Here is a 16,632-nt window from a genome sequence, read left to right on the forward strand (position 1 = left end):
ATTAAAATCTTCCAACAAACAAAAGTCCAGGACCAGATGGAGTCACAGGCAAATTCTATCAAACATTTAGAGAACAGTTAATTCCTATCCTTCTCAAACTCTTCCAAAAATTTGTGGAGGGAGGAACACTCCCAAACTCATTCTACAAGGCTACCATCACCCCAATAACAAAACCAGACAAATATCACACACACAAAAAAATTACAGACCAATATCGCTCATGAACATAAATGCAAAAATCCGCAACAAAATACTACCAAACAGAATCCAACAGCACATCAAAAGGATCATACACCATGATCAAGTGGGATTTATCCCAGGGATGCAAGGATTCTTCAATGTATGCAAATCAATCAATGTGATACACCATATTAACAAATTGAAAAATAAAAACCATATGATCATCTCAATAGATGCAGAAAAAGCTTCTGACAAAATGCAACACCCATTTGTGATAAAAACTCTCCAGAAAATGGGCATAGAGGGAAACTACCTCAGGATAATAAAGGCCACATATGACAAACCCACAGCCAACATCATTCTCAATCGTGAAAAACTGAAAGCATTTCCTCTAAGAAACAAGACAAGGACGTCCACTCTCACCACTATCATTCAACATAGTATTGGAAGTCCTAGCCTCGGCAATCAGAGAAGAAAAAGAAATAAAAGGAATACAAATTGGAAAAGAAGAAGTAAAACTGTCACTGTTGCTGATGACATGATATTATAAATAGAAAATCCTAAAGATGCCACCAGGAAACTACTAGAACTAATCAATGAATTTGGTAAGGTTGCAGGATACAAAATTAATGCACAGAAATCTCTTGCATTCCTATACACTAACAACGAAAGTTCAGAAAGAGAAATTAAGAAAACAATCCCATTTACCATTGCAACAAAAAGAATAAAATACCTAGGGATAAACCTACCTAAGGAGGCAAAAGACCTGTACTCAGAAAACTATAAAACACTGATGAAAGAAATCAAAGATGACATAAACAGATGGAGTGATATACCATGCTCCTGGATTGGAAGAATCAATATTGTGAAAATGACTATACTACCCAAAGCAATCTACAGGTTCAATGCAATCCCTATCAAATTACCAATGGCATTTTTTACAGAAAAATTTACAAGAAATTTTACAATTTGTATGGAAATACAAAAGACCCCAAATAGCCAAAGCAATCTTGAGAAAGAAAAATGGAGCTGGAGGAATCAGGCTCCCCGACTTCAAACTACACTAAAAAGCTACAGTAATCAAGACAGTATGGTACTGGCACAAAAAGAGACATACAGATCCATAGAACAGGATAGAAAGCCCAGAGATAAACCCACACACATATGGTCACCTTATCTTTGACAAAGGAGGCAAGAATATACAATGGAAAAAAGACAGCCTCTTCAATAAATAGTGCTGGAAAAACTGGACAACTACATGTAAAAGAATGAAATTAGAATGCCCCCTAACACCATACCCAAAAATAAACTCAAAATGGATTAAAGACCTAAAGGGTAGGATAGGGAGGGTGGAAGGGAGACACAAGAGGGAGGAGATATGGGGATATATGTATATGTATAGCTGATTCACTTTGTTATAAAGCAGAAACTAACGCACCCTTGTAAAGCAATTATACTCCAATAAAGATGTTAAAAATAAAATAAAATAAAATAAATAAATGTAGGGCCAGACACTATAAAACTCTTAGAGGAAAACATAGGCAGAACACTCTATGACATAAACCACAGCAAGATCCTTTTTGACCCACCTCCTAGAGTAATGAAAATAAAAACAAAAATAAACAAATGGGACCAATTAAACTTAAAAGCTTTTGCACAGCAAAGGGAACCATAAACAAGATGAAAAGACAACCCTCCGAATGGGAGAAAATATTTGCAAAAGAAGCAACTGACAAAGGATTAATCTCCAAAATATACAAGCAGCTCATGCAGCTCAATAGGAAAAAAACAAACAACCCAATCCAAAAATGGGCAGAAGACCTAAATAGACATTTCTCCAAGAAGATATACAGATGGTCAAGAAGCACATGAAAAGCTGCTCAACATCACTAATTATTAGAGAAATGTAAATCAAAACTACAATGAGGTATCACCTCACACCTGTCAGAATGGCCATCACCAAAAAATCTACAAACAATAAATGCTGGAGAGGGTGTGGAGAAAAGAGAATCCTCTTGCACTGTTAGTGGGAATGTAAATTGATAGAGCCACTATGGAGAACAGTATGGAGGTTCCTTAAAAAACTAAAAATAGAACTACCTTATGACCCAGCAATACCACTACTGGGCATATACCCTGAGAAAACTATAATTCAAAAGGAATCATGTACCCCAATGTTCATTGCAGCACTATTTACAATAGCCAGTACATGGAAGCAACCTAAATGAATGGATAAAGAAGATGTGGCACATATATACAATGGAATATTACTCAGCCATTAAAAGGAATGAAATTGAGTTATGTGTAGTGAGGTGGGTGGACCTAGAGTCTGTCATACAGAGTGAAGTAAGTCATAAAGAGAAAAACAAATACCGTATTGTTAACGCATATATATGGAATATAAAAAAGTGGTACTGATGAACCTAGTGGCAGGGCAGGAATAAAGACACTGACGTAGAAAACGGACTTGAGGACACAGGGGGAGAAGGGGAAGCTGGGACGAAGTGAGAGAGTGGCATGGACATATATACACTACCAAATGTAAAATGGATGGCTAGTGGGAAGCTGCTGCATAGCACAGGGAGATCAAGTTGATGCTTTGTGACGACCTAGAGGGATGGGATAGGGAGGGTGGGAGGGAAGGCTTAAGAGGGAGGGGATATGGGGATGTATGTATACATATAGCCGATTCACTTTGTTGTACAGCAGAGACTAACACAACATTGTAAAGCAATTATACTCCAATGAAGGTGGGGAGAAAAAAAATACCGAAATGCATATGTACATGTGTCTAGAAAAATGTCTGGAATGACATACATTAATGTGTTAAGGGTGGTGATTAATGAGTTGTAGGAATGTGTTTTCATTTTCTTATTTTTGTGTTTCTGCATTTTGTAACTTTCTACAATGCACGCATCCTGTTTTTATAATAATAGAAATTAAATAAATAACAGGAAGGCTTTAATAAGTTACCTTCCAGCTTTTGGAGGCAACACGTTATAGCTGAAAATATTCTCGACAAAGACTCCGGACATACGAGTTCTAAATTTGGCTTTGTCACAGCCATTGGGCAAATTACCCAGTGATTCTTCATTCATTAAACTGGAATACCTCACAAATAAGAATAAATAAAATACTAAGTGTGAAACATTTTATAAACTATAAAGTGTGACTATGATATTAGTTATTATATTATTGTACAGACTGCAGGACTAAGAGTCAGCCAGCCACTCTAATTCAGACTCCTTCTAGACTTCCAAATTACACTACTGAAATGTCTTTATCTCAGCACTTCTAGATAGATCGTGGGCTTAGGGTTGCATCACAGACTCTGCTCCCCCTGCCCCCACATCAAAGCTTCCTAGATGACAAAACCTTGTCATGTATCACATGTCATTGTATCACAACAATGCCAAAGGGAACTTCTGATGTAGAGAGCCAGCTATTTGCTACCATAGGGACAGCGCACTGTTTTAATTTTCCAGTAAACTTCTCATAACGAATTCCCTTTTGTCAGGACATCTACTGCTTATAAGTTCTATGGTTGCTGCTGCTTCTGAATGCTAGTTTCTTTGCTTCTCATTCTGATTTTCCTCCTTTTGTCTTCTACTTCTCTTTAAGAAATTTGGCTTTCATAACCATCACCAATGAGTGTGTTTCGGGTTTTCGTATCAGCGGCAAACAAAGCAATCCCATTATGTGAGATTTAATCTTTGCATATTCCAAGTTTTATTAGTGACCAGTGTTTAAAGCTTGAATCTTTAATTCCCAAGAGAGCTTGTTGCTTCTTTGAACACCAAGGTTTCCAGAAGGCAGGCCTCCAGATAAATGAAGTATTACTGTACATGTTTTTAACATGGTAACATGGTCAAAAGGTAATCATGCATCACAGAGTACCTTTCCTATTTTCCTGATTTCAGCTTCTAAACCCCCAAATCAAATCCTGTAAGTTGTTAAAAGTAAACTCCAGTTTCAATTGGTACCCAACGACAAAAGGACAGCAGTAATCAATTTGGCAAAATAGATGAACATATATATACAGTACCTTTTAAAGCTTCCGTTTCTATGTCTACTAATGGCTTTCCCACGTAGGCAATATCGTCTAGATTATAATATAGTTTTTTAATGACTCCATCGTAACGACTAGTGATAGTAACAGAAGCTTTATCACTTTGAACTTCACAGATGCTATCAAACTGAGACACTGTATCTCCTTCTTTTACATACCTAAAAGAAAAAGATGCAAGACACTTTTACATGAGTAATGATAATTACAGATCATCTTAACAATATAAATGCTACACTGAATTAGATCAGTATCCATCGAGCCCAGCATTTGGTCCCAGATAGTATACCAAAGAATGTTTTAGAAGAGACTACAGTGGCTTCCTGAGGCTCTTTGATGCCCCTTCAAGAAATATAAAAAATTTCAAAATAATTAAAAATTCATAGATCTATAATCAAAAATTTTAATTAATTTGTCAGGTTTTCTGCCTCAAATATGAAAAATGTATTTTAAAAGTGTTATTTCCTTTTATTGTCTCAGGCTTTATCAAATTTTAATAATGCCTATTATTTCTAGAATTAATTTTTTTTTTTTTTGCGGTACGCGGGCCTCTCACTGTTGCGGCCTCTCCCGTTGCGGAGTGCAAGCTCCGGACGCGCAGGCTCAGCGGCCATGGCACACGGGCCCAGCCGCTCCGCGGCATGTGGGATCCTCCCGGACCGGGGCACGAATCTGTGTCCCCTGCATCGGCAGGCAGACTCTCAACCACTGCGCCACCAGGGAAGCCCTAGAATTAAATTTTAAAAATTGATATCCTCAATATAATTCCTTTTTAATTTCATGAATTTTAGTTTGAGTTCTTAGTCTTTGTTTCTAAGATGGCTAATAAGTTTCAGATTCAGGTTCTTCTGACCTGAGGTCATTGCTCTTTCCTTGATCCCACAATGCAATAGATACAAAATCATAAAGTACATTTATGTTATTATAGTCCTCTTCTAACCTACAAAGCAATTATAATGAGAACTGCAGGGAAAGAATGTTCAGGTGGCTGAATCAGATTTTTGAAAGGATCCTTAACAGTATACAATTGTGGGAGAGAATCTACTGACTCACCTTAACTGTTACTTCTAGAAATCTTTGAAAATTATTTCAGTACCCAGAGGTGTTTCCTTTTTTTCCAGAAAGGGAAAGAAAGAAAAGGGATAGAAGGATGACTAAGTAAAGAGCTTTTTAATTTTTGTTTCAAGCCTTATTTTTTAACCTTTCAAAAATTATTTTTTGATTCATGTCTTTTGGTTTAATATTGTAACCTTTTCTAAAAATATAGGCAAACTCTCAGGTAATGGTGAGTCAAATGTACTTGCATTCTTACTGAAGTCATTTTCGGTAAAGAGACCTTAGACTACATGATTATTTTAAAATAGTTTGGAAAAAAGCTCTAAGTTCATACATTAAATGCTTTTCAAAACACATGGTCATATCAACTTAATATCTTTTAGAGGCAAATTTCTCTTTTTTAGCTGAAGTGAGGGGTGGGTAGTGAAAAAATTTTTTAAATGAGGAAAAAATAATCCTTAATAAATTACATTGAATAAAATGCCATACTGTAGGATGAATTGTGCCACCAGCATATTGGCAACACAAACTAGATTACCTTATTGCTTTAAAAAAATCATATATGTTACAGAAAGAGATGTCTCAATTTAAATAGATTTCTACTTATTTTTATACTTACTTAAAAAAATTTTCAGAATAACTTACCATTCTTTAACAGTTACTTCTCTAATTCCTTCACCAATGTCTGAGAGTTTGAACTGAACAATCTGTCCCTGTAGAGCTTCGAAGACAAATGAGAAATGATCTCATTAAATATGTAATGTATTGCTAATAGACAGATGCTTTGACATCTAAAATTAGAAAATATTCTCAAGCAGAGGCAGAAATTATTTCATTTTTATAGATTTTAAAAAGCATTTTATAATGTTTATAATCTCTTCATTATTCATAACTACCCAAGATTTATATAAATTATTCAGTGACACAGACCTATTGATATTGCCACTGAACTGACATTTTCCTATTTCCAAAATAATGTTCTTTTACAAGGGTACAGTGGGCCCTTCCAACAAATGAGATTTTGCAATAATAGCAATGAACAGAAAATAGAACAAGATATTAGACAAAGGGAGGTTCAGCTGGATCTCCTTGTTGCATGTTATGAAACTATAATAAACATCAATGGCCTGCTCTTAAATCTCTTCTGACTTCATACCACTCTTCTCATTCCCGGTGTCTCAAAATCAGGCAGATCCATACCTAGAAGGCTTGGAAAATTCTTATTCGCTCAAATGATGTTCTACCAACTTCTTAAATTTTAGTCTTCTATTTTCTCTTAGCACTTTTTTTACTCCTTTTCAAATTTCTACACCCTCTTTATAACACTTAGATGCCAATGATAATTTATGGTAATTATTCCCAAGACAGAAAGTATGTATGGATCCTCTCACTTTTCCAAATTAACAAATGGCTCCGAAGTGACTGAAGAGCGCTCCTCTATCTTTAAACTACTATTAATCAAAATTGCTTATAAAATATACAACAAGCTGATTAAGGTAGGAAATTTTTCTTTAATAAATATGAGGAGATTAGTAGTTAAGAAATACAAAATACACTTTTGATATGGAGGTCTTAAGCACCTCTTGTTTCCTCTCTAGTAAGTGGGGCCTCTCACAGCCTGCTGCTCAGAGTATAAACTGGAACCTTTCTGAAAAATAGTTTGGCATTAAGAATCAAAAACCTTAAAAAAAAAAAAAAGTCTGTTTCTTTGACTCCGTAGGTAATTTTACTTTTAAGATTTTTTTTTCCTTGAAGAAATACAGAGGTACACGAAGATTTCTGCTCAGGAAGAGTTATCATAGAGTTATAATAAAGAATTGGAAACCAACTGAAGTAATCAAAAATGGCAAGTAAGTACACCATGTCACCTCTATACAAAGCAATATTATGCAAGGACCAGCATGTGAAAGGGCATGGGAATATGATACTATGCAGCGTGGTTAGGGAATGACAAACACTTCCGTACAGCTGAGGATAGGCTACGTGGCAAGAAATAAGCCCAGATTTAAGGCTTTGTGCCATGATGAGGTGAGGTGTTTGGAACATATCCTAGAGGTAATTAGGAACCAGTGGTAAATAATTATGGTCATTAATTCTTTGCAGCTGTTCCCATTAGAGGTACAGTTTATCTTACCACTAGTTAAATCTACACTGGCCTATGACTTGTTTTGACCAATAGAGTACAGCAGAAGTAAAGTTGTAGGTTCTGGAGCGCAAGCCTCACAGGACCTCACAGCCTCCACTTTCTCCCTCTTGGAATGTGCCTTGAGATCCCCATATAAGGAAGCTGTTCTAGTCTACTGGAGGGTGAGAGACACCACATGGAGGAGAAATGAGATGCCGCAGCTAAAAACCAGCACCAACTGTCAGACACATGTGTAAGACCATCTTGGACCTTCTGACCCAGATGACCTTGTAGCTGAATCCAGTCACATTAGTGAGCCCAGGTGAAACCAGCAGATGACCTTGTAGCTGAATCCAGTCACATTAGTGAGCCCAGGTGAAACCAGCAGAGGAGCCACCCGACCAACCCACCCCCAGAATCCTGAGGAACAATAAATCATTGTTCCTTTAAGGCACTAAGTTGTGGGGAAGGTTATTATTCAGCAATAATTGGCTGATAGGAGTCCCATCTACAATTTCAGACCTATAACTTTATATCTATAATTTTAGAGAAAAATATCTCTGGCAGGAATGTGATGGAAAGGACTGGGGGAGGGGTGGCAGAGAAAGCAGTTAGGAGGCTATTGTAGGTAAGAAACTGAAGTATAGAACTTAATATATTTAAATATTTTCAAAGCTGTCTGAAAAGGCGAAGACAGATTTAAAAACATTTAAGATGTAATATTACCATATCTTGGTAATCAACGTGATGTGAGACAAGTATCGAGATGGCTTCAGGTTTCTAGTCTAACTGTTTACTGAGTTAGGGAAGAATTGGAAGAGGATGTATCCCAAGTATGTAGAACAGTGCCTTGGGATTTGCTCTCACAAGAATACAAAGTTGGATACTATGTTACTCCCATTTTCCAAATGATGAAACAGAGAGAAATTAAGTAACTTGGGTCAGGTTACACAGCTAGTAACCCAAAGCTCCTTAAGTGTTTAGACACTAGGGTAGGAAGTTGGAGTTTCTGCTTGAATGGCCTCTATTTTCTCTGAGAAGTAAAGAGAAAAGATCAACTTTTGAAAATAGAAATCTTTTTTTTTTTTTTTAATGGTGAAGATAAGGTTTACATATCTTAGGGTGATGCGGAAGAAGACATATACAAGGCATGGAAGGACTAATTGATCTCAGGGGTTGGATCCGCCTGGAATTCCGTTATTCTTCATCACTAGCACAGACTAAGGCACTATGTATCTGTCAAAAGCTTAACGTTGTAATGGAAGTCTAGGGTTCTTTACCAGGGTTCTAAATAGAACATCAGGAAAAAAAAAAGTTTTAGTGCCTTTGCCAAATCTAATACTTAAGTCTCAAGTTCTTTGCAAGGTAGAAAAAGTTGGGGGAAATGTAATTAAGTGGTAAAAGCCAGAGAACTTTGTATTTACACAAGCACCTCATCACACTATCTTAACATGACAGATTAAGTGCCTCATCCAAAAAACAGTAATACAGTGAGTACAAGGATACAATCTACTAAGTCAACAATTTAATCTAAGTCATATCAATGCTGACTGTTGCACTTAGGTAAGTCATATGATAAAGAACAGAGGGCCCAAGAGAACCCAGTCCCAGCATTATGAAGACACAAGTATTAAGGGAAAGTATGTGAAAGGGGAGTGGGTGCAAAAAAAAAGAAAAGAAAATGAGAATTGGATAGATGTGGGGAGAGCAAGGAGGGCCAGGCTAGAAGCAAAAGGTCAACTTTTTTACTTTGATAAGTCTTCAGTTACTGAATAAATATAAAACACTATGCTGTACAGGCTATTCTGAGATTATACTTACCAGCAGTTGTTTTCAGCAGCTGATGTGGATGATTATACTTGAATGAAGGATAACCAAAGAAAGACACATAGTTTGGTTTCAAAACATGAGTATTACCACATGTTTGAAAGTAGCGGACACAACTCTAGAGATGGGAAAACAAAACAGTAAAAGGTTTTATAAATGATCTTAATGGCGTATCTCTAAGTATATACTGAATTTCAAGTCTATTCTAAAAGTAGAACAATCATTATCACGATATAAACAATATGAAATTAGGCTGAAATCAGAACACTTGGCATCAGTGACAAGTTTCTGGTTAAGGAAACAAAGGAATTCAAACCCTAGCACACAGAATATTTTCTTGTTCTTTTGTTTATTTATTTATTTTGGCCATGCCGCGAGGCATGAGGTATCTTAGTTCCCCAACCAGGGATTGAACCTGTGCTCCCTGCAGTGGAAGCAGGGAGTTCTAACCACTGGATCGCCAGGGAATTCCCTTGTTTAGTAAAATTATATCCTGATTTGTCCACATGCTTATGATCCTTGCCTAAAATTCCCTACGGAAGTAAAAAAGTTTTAACAATGTTTTCTATATAAACACAACAGCCTGTAGGTGTATTTGAGTCATTAAAGGCTTCCTGAAATAAAACAACTAAAGAATTCAAAAGTGACTGCTAGCAGGCTTCCCTGGTGGCGCAGTGGTTAAGAATCCACCCGCCAATGCAGGGGACACGGGTCTGGGAAGATCCCACATGCGGCGGAGCAACTAAGCCTGTGTGCCACACTACTGAAGCCCATGCTCTAGAGCCCGCAAGCCACAACTACTGAAGCCCGCGTGCCTACAGCCTGTGCTCCAAAACAAGAGAAGCCACCACAATGAAAAGCCCACGCACCACAATGAAGAGTAGACCCCGCTCGCCGTGAAAGCCTGAGTGCAGCAACGAAGACCCAACGCAGCCAAAAATAAATAAATAAATAATCACTTCTTTATTCTTAAAAAAAAGTGACTCCTTTAGCATCTAAAGACACTGAAAAACACACATAGTATTGTCCTCAAAGGTTTTCTTATCATAATTTATAGATGACTCTTTAGATTTAACTATTGATATTTTATATAAAATCCTAATATAATAAAATACAATGTTACAGAAATAAGTAAGACTGAATGTATTTCATTTGATATATCAAAACCTAAGTGTGTGAAAGGTACAATATTTTATTTTGAAAGTTAACATTTCAATGTTATTAATACCTGATAAACTACATCACACTTTTTTTAAAAAAAATTATACAATTTTTAAAGGTTACAGTCCATTTACAGTTCTTACAAAATTTTGGCTATATTCCCCATGTTGTACAATACAACCTTGAGCCTATCTTACACCCATAAGTTTGTATCTCCCACACCGTCACCCCTATATTGCCCTCCCTCCTACTGGAAACCACTAGCTTGTTCTCTGTACCTGTGAGTCTGCTGCTTTTTTGTTCTATTCACTAGTTTGTTGTATTTTTTAGATTTCACACATAAGTGATTACATACAGTACTTCTCTTTCTCTGACTTACTTCACTTAGCATAATGCTTTTCAAGTCCATTCATGTTGCTGCAAATGGCAAAATTTCATTCTTTTTTATGACTGAATAGTATTCCATTACATACATATAGATAGATACATAAATATATGTATGCATATCACATCTTCTTGATCCATTCATCTGTTGATGGGCAGTTAGGTTGCTTCCATATCTTGGTAATTGTAAATAATGCTGCTATGAACATTACGCTGCATATATCTTTTCAAATTAGTGTTTTGTTTTTTTTGGATATGTACCCAGGAGTGGCATTGCTGGGTCATATGGTAGTTCTATTTTTAGTTTTTTGGAGAAACCTCCATACTGTTTTCCACAGTGGCTGCACCAATTTACATTTCCACCAACAGTATACAAGGGTTCCCTTTTCTCCACAACCTTGCCAACATTTGTTATTGGTGTTCTTTTTGATGATAGCCATTTTGACAGGTGTGAGGTGATAGCTCATTGTGGTTTTAGTTTGCATTTGCTTGATGATAAGTGGTGTTGAGCATCTTTCATGTGCCTGTTGGCCATCTGCATTTCTTCTTTGAAAAAATGTCTATTCAATTCTGCCCATTTTTTAATGTTGAGTTGTATGATTTGCCTTGATCAAATTTATCAAAGGGAGCAGTGGAAGGAGCTCAAGGACCAAACTGTTGATGACTGTAAATGTCAAATTAAGGAGTCTGAACTCATATATTATGAGTTATTGAAGAAAAAGGATTAATCGTCCAACAAACGAAAGTCCGGGACCAGATGGCTTCACAGGTGAATTCTATCAAACATTTAGAGAAGAGCTAACGCTGATCCTTCTCAAACTCTTCCAAAAAATTGCAGAGGAAGGAACACTCCCAAACTCATTCTATGAGATCACGATTACCCTGATACCAAAACCAGACAAAGATACTACAAAAAAACAAAATTACAGACCAATATCACTGATGAATATATAGGCAAAAATCCTCAACAAAATACTGGCAAACAGAATCCAACGACACATTAAAAGGATCATACACCATGATCAAGTGGGATTTATCCCAGGGATGCAAGGATATCCTTGCATCCCTGGGATAAATCAAAATGGATTTGAGACCTTAATGTAAGACCGGACACTATAAAACTCTTAGAGGAAAACATAGGAAGAGCACTCTTTGACATAAATCACAGCAAGATCTTTTTGGATCCACCTCCTAGAGTAATGGAAATAAAAACAAAAATAAACAAATGGGACCTAATGAAACTTAAAAGCTTTTGCACAGCAAAGGAAACCATAAACAAGACAAAAAGACAACCTTCAGAATGGGAGAAAATATTTGCCAATGAACCAACAGACAAAGGATTAATCTCCAAAATATATAAACAGCTCATACAGCTCAATATTAAAAAAATAAACAACCCAATCCAAAAATGGGCAGAAGACCTAAATAGACATTTCTCCAAAGAAGACATACAGATGGCCAAGAAGCACATGAAAAGCTGTTCAACATCACTAATTATTAGAGAAATGCAAATCAAAACTACAATGAGGTATCACCTCACACCAGTTAGAAGGGGCATCATCAGAAAATCTACAAATAACAAATGCTGGAGAGGGTGTGGAGAAAACGGAACCCTATTGCACTGTTGGTGGGAATGTAAATTGATACAGCCACTATGGAGAACAGTATAGAGGTTCCTTAAAAAAGTAAAAATAGAATTACCATATGATCCAGCAATCCCACTACTGGGTATATACCCAGAGAAAACCATAATTCAACAAGACACATGCACCTCAATGTTCATTGCAGCACTATTTACAATAGCCAGGTCATGGAAGCAAACTAAATGCCCAAAGATAAAGAAGTGTGGTACATGTATACAATGGAATATTACTCAGCCATAAAAAGGAACGAAATTGGGTCATTTGTTGAGACGTGGCTGGATCTAGAGACTGTCATACAGAGTGAAGTAAGTCAGAAAGAGAAAAACAAATATCGTATATTAACGCATATATGTGGAACGTAGAAAAATGGTACAGATGAACCGGTTTGCAGGGCAGAAATTGAGACACAGATGTAGAGAACAACCATATGGACACCAAGGGGGGAAAGCGGTGGGGCGGTGGGGATGGTGGTGTGATGAATTGGAAGATTGGGATTGACATGTACACACTGATGTGTATAAAATGGATGACTAATAAGAACCTGCTGTATAAAAAAATAAATAAAATGAAAGCATAAAAAAAGAAATTAATCTAGGGGTGTGTGTGCGTTAGATTATAACAGGTAAAGCTTGGAGAGAAAGGACAAAGTTAAGGAACAATTATTGTATTTGAGGCATGAAATGACAGGCTCCTGTCTGAGAAGATTTAAAGTAGAAAAAGAAAGCAAGCAACATAAGTGCAATAGGCATTATGTGATAAATAGCGATTGAGTGGCTATTAAGAGAAAGCTAAAACACATTAGTGAAGGTGCCGACTAAAGGTATAAAAAGGAAAACAGAAGGATAAAAATGGAAGGGAGGGGCTTTGCTGGTGGCACAGTGGTTAAGAATCTACACAGGTTCTAGCCCTGGTGCGGGAAGATCCCACATGCTGCAGAGCAACTAAGCCCGTGCGCCACAACTACTGAGCCTGTGCTCTAGAGCCTGTGAGCCACAACTACTAAGCCCACGTGCCTAGAGCCCGTGCTCTGCAACAAGAGAAGCCACCGCAATGAGAAGCCTGCGCACTGCAACTAAAGAGTAGCCCCCGCTCGTCACAACTAGAGAAAGCCCACGCACAGCAATGAAGACCCCACGCAGCCAAAAATAAATAGATAAATAAATTTATTTTAAAAAAATGGAAGGGAGAAGGAGAAAAAGATAATTTTTCAAGTATGAAAGACATTGTCTTCTACAAACAACACACAAAAAAATACAAAGTAATGAAAAGGCGGTTTAGCAGATTCACATAATAAGGAAATAAATTAGTAATAATTCAGCAGGCAGTTGTTGAGCATACCTAAAGACAGGATTGTTCTGTGCTCGAGAATTCAAAGCTAAATAAGATGTAGAATACAGTCTCTGAATTCAAATTGCTTACACTTTACTGCAGGAAGACAGACAAAATAGAAAAATTCAAGATAATACGGTAAGTTAATCAAGAGTCAAATGCATGATGCCGTAGGGGAGTATAAACACAACATAATAAGGCTTTCTTAATAATTTACTATAGGTGATAAGACCTCTTGTTGCTTATGATTTTTTATAACATATGGAAAAAATAGACTTTTTTTTACTGAGTCGTTCAACAAATGTTTAATTAGTACCTACTATGTGCCAGGCATTTAGGATTAGAGAACAAAATTGATGTGATTCCTTCCCTTATGGAAGGTATAGTCCATACTGTGAAAGATAAAAGCAAGTAAACAGATGATTACAACAGTGTTATAATGGGGGAGATAGTGTTAAGAAAACACAAAGGAGGGAACCTATCTGGAGAAAGTGAAGTAAGACCTAAGGATGAGTAGGAGTCACCCAGCGCGTGAGACGTGTTGCAGAGAAGTCTATAGTGGAGTAAGGCAAGAATCTTTAAAGCAGAGGAAATAGACGTGCAAAGGTCTGGAGTCAAGAGAGAGAAAACAGCCTGTGTTCAATTAACTGAAATTGTTCAATATACTTCTAGTGTAGTTTAGTGTGAGCTAAGGTTGAAGTGTCAGAGTGGGGACTGGGTAGTTAGGTTTTAGCAAGGAATGAAGCTGGAGAGTTTGGAAGGATCCAGATCATATATTGCTTCATAGTCATTTGAATTCTGAACATTTTGCTGAGAGCAGTTTTAAGCAAGGAAATGACATTCTCAAATTTGTGTCCTACTTTATAAGATCACTCTGGCTACACTATGGAGAACGGGTTAGAGAGGCACAAGATTAGAGGCAGAAAGTCCAACTTAGAAGGTCCAGGATATCTGCAGCTGGAGACAGCTTGGAGAAAAATGACTAGATTTTTGAGATTTACAGGCTAGAATCAAGAGAAACAGGTTTGAGGGTTTAGTTCCAGAGCCTAGAGTCTGATGTTCCTCGGAGACATTATAACAGTCACTGTGAGGTGGCTGAAGGCTAGTCCTTCCAAGCTCCCTTGTGCTAGCAGTGGCCATGTAACACAGTTCTAGCCAGTGAGTCTGGATGGTACCACCACTTCCTCCTTACTGCCCTGAATACAAAGTTATGGCAGCCCTCTTGTGACCCTGAGGGAAAGGCCAAAGGAATTGCTAAAATGACAACCCTGATAATGATAAGCTACTTAATCAATCCCAGCTGCCATCTAACTTTCAGATGCTTTGTATACACGGATACTTGATTTCCTACTTATCGGTTGGGTTTACTACTTACAGCTGAAAAACACCTAAACTACATGCAATTTGAAGATTTCCAGGACAGTGAGATATATGGGTCTGCAGTAAAGCTGGCTGGAAGACTGGGGAACTTCAGGAATCATCAGCATATAAATGGCAATTAAATTTGAAGAAGTGGTTGAGGTAACCCTGGAAGCGCAAGAAGCACACAGAGGGGCAAAGTCAGAACCCTTAAAAACACCAATATTTAAAAGTTAGGCAAGGAAAGAGGAGGAGGTTGGGATAAAGTGTTCAAAGATGTAGGAAAAAGAATACCAGGAAGCTGGTGTCACAGAAGCCAAGCATGGAGAGCTTTCCAAAGAAGGGAGGCCAATACCCACTAAGGTGCTGCTGAGAAGAGCTTTCTTCTCTTGGTTACCTCCTACTTAGCTTTCACAAATCTCAAATTATACAGTATCCTCTGGGAACTCTCTGACCCCCCAAGATCCCTCCTATGTGTCTCTGTAGCTCTAGGCACTTGTTCCGTCTTCTCATGCTGTGCTGTAATTGCTTGTCTTGTCTATCTCTGCCTTTCTTCCCCGTGCCACACCACAAGGCTGTAATTAAACCCTGAGGGGGCAGAAATCAGTGTCTGTCTTATTCATATTTGCACCCCCAATTCCTAGCACAGTACCTGGTACATAGCAGGCTCTTGGAAGGTTTTGTAAGATCAGGGGCCCAACACTGTAGGAAAATTCTGAAGAGGGGACCCAGGAAGAAAAACGCTATGCAAATAGGATGAAACACTATGATTATTGGGATGTTAATCGTTTGGTGCTAGAAGACTGTATGAAAGGGGAGAAATGAAGGAAAAATGGTGGTGGGTCTTAGCTCTGGTGATTTAAAAGGTTGGAAAGATACTGGTGCAAATGTAGGAGATAGGTTTAAACCCAAAGAACAAAGCTCGAGCCTCTCAGCTGCTTGGAGGCAAGGACCTATGGTGTTACGCTTTCCTTGCCCAGTCTCTTTCTCTAGACTGTAAATTCCTTGAGGGCAGGGGTCGTATTATCAGTGTCTGAAACTAAGGGGTGCTCAATAAATGTTTACTGAATATAGTATATCTCTGTTTCCCCAGTGCCTACCACAATGCCCGGTACCCGGATGGTGCTCAATGAAAGGCTACTGAACGAAAGGATAGCTGGGCTTCGGGTGCAGATGAAGCGGGAGGGCGACCGAGTCACGACGTAAGTGCGCCCAGGTAAGGAGAGAGAGTGGGTTTCCAGACAGGTTGAGCGCCACCTTCGCTGCCCTTCGTTTTGCATACATCCCTCCACCTCTCCATCACGCGAGCCCTGTACGCGAAGCACTAGGAGGACAAAGTAACACACCTCTCCCGAGTGACTCCGAACAAATCACTCCTTCCCGACATCAGATCTGCCCAACCTGCTTACCAGACGCCCGGCAGTCCGGCTCCAGGTCCTCAGCACACACGCTGCAGCCATCTTACTCCGGAAATGACAACTGCTCTGAGGTTGGAGGAGTTG

The 16,632-nt window shown here is 38.1% G+C and overlaps 1 protein-coding gene across 1 annotated transcript in view; it reads right to left on the reverse strand.

Annotated features, from left to right (window-relative positions):
- DBT (dihydrolipoamide branched chain transacylase E2) overlaps nt 1-16,597 on the reverse strand; it is a 41,445-nt gene extending 24,848 nt beyond the window's left edge. Inside the window, exons 1-4 of the mRNA XM_027114471.1 lie at nt 16,540-16,597; nt 9,249-9,372; nt 5,948-6,023; nt 4,226-4,407 (exon numbers count right to left, since the gene is read on the reverse strand). Of these exons, the coding sequence (XP_026970272.1) occupies nt 4,226-4,407; nt 5,948-6,023; nt 9,249-9,372; nt 16,540-16,590 (433 nt within the window). The 5' untranslated portion in view covers nt 16,591-16,597. The remainder of the gene's footprint in view (nt 1-4,225; nt 4,408-5,947; nt 6,024-9,248; nt 9,373-16,539) is intronic.
- Between the last annotated feature and the right edge of the window lie 35 nt (nt 16,598-16,632).

Source organism: Aethalodelphis obliquidens, unplaced genomic scaffold (genome assembly GCF_003676395.1).
Source record: "Aethalodelphis obliquidens isolate GAN/ISIS:26980383/991018 unplaced genomic scaffold, ASM367639v1 scaffold13, whole genome shotgun sequence".
Classification (NCBI taxonomy): Eukaryota; Metazoa; Chordata; class Mammalia; order Artiodactyla; family Delphinidae; genus Aethalodelphis; species Aethalodelphis obliquidens.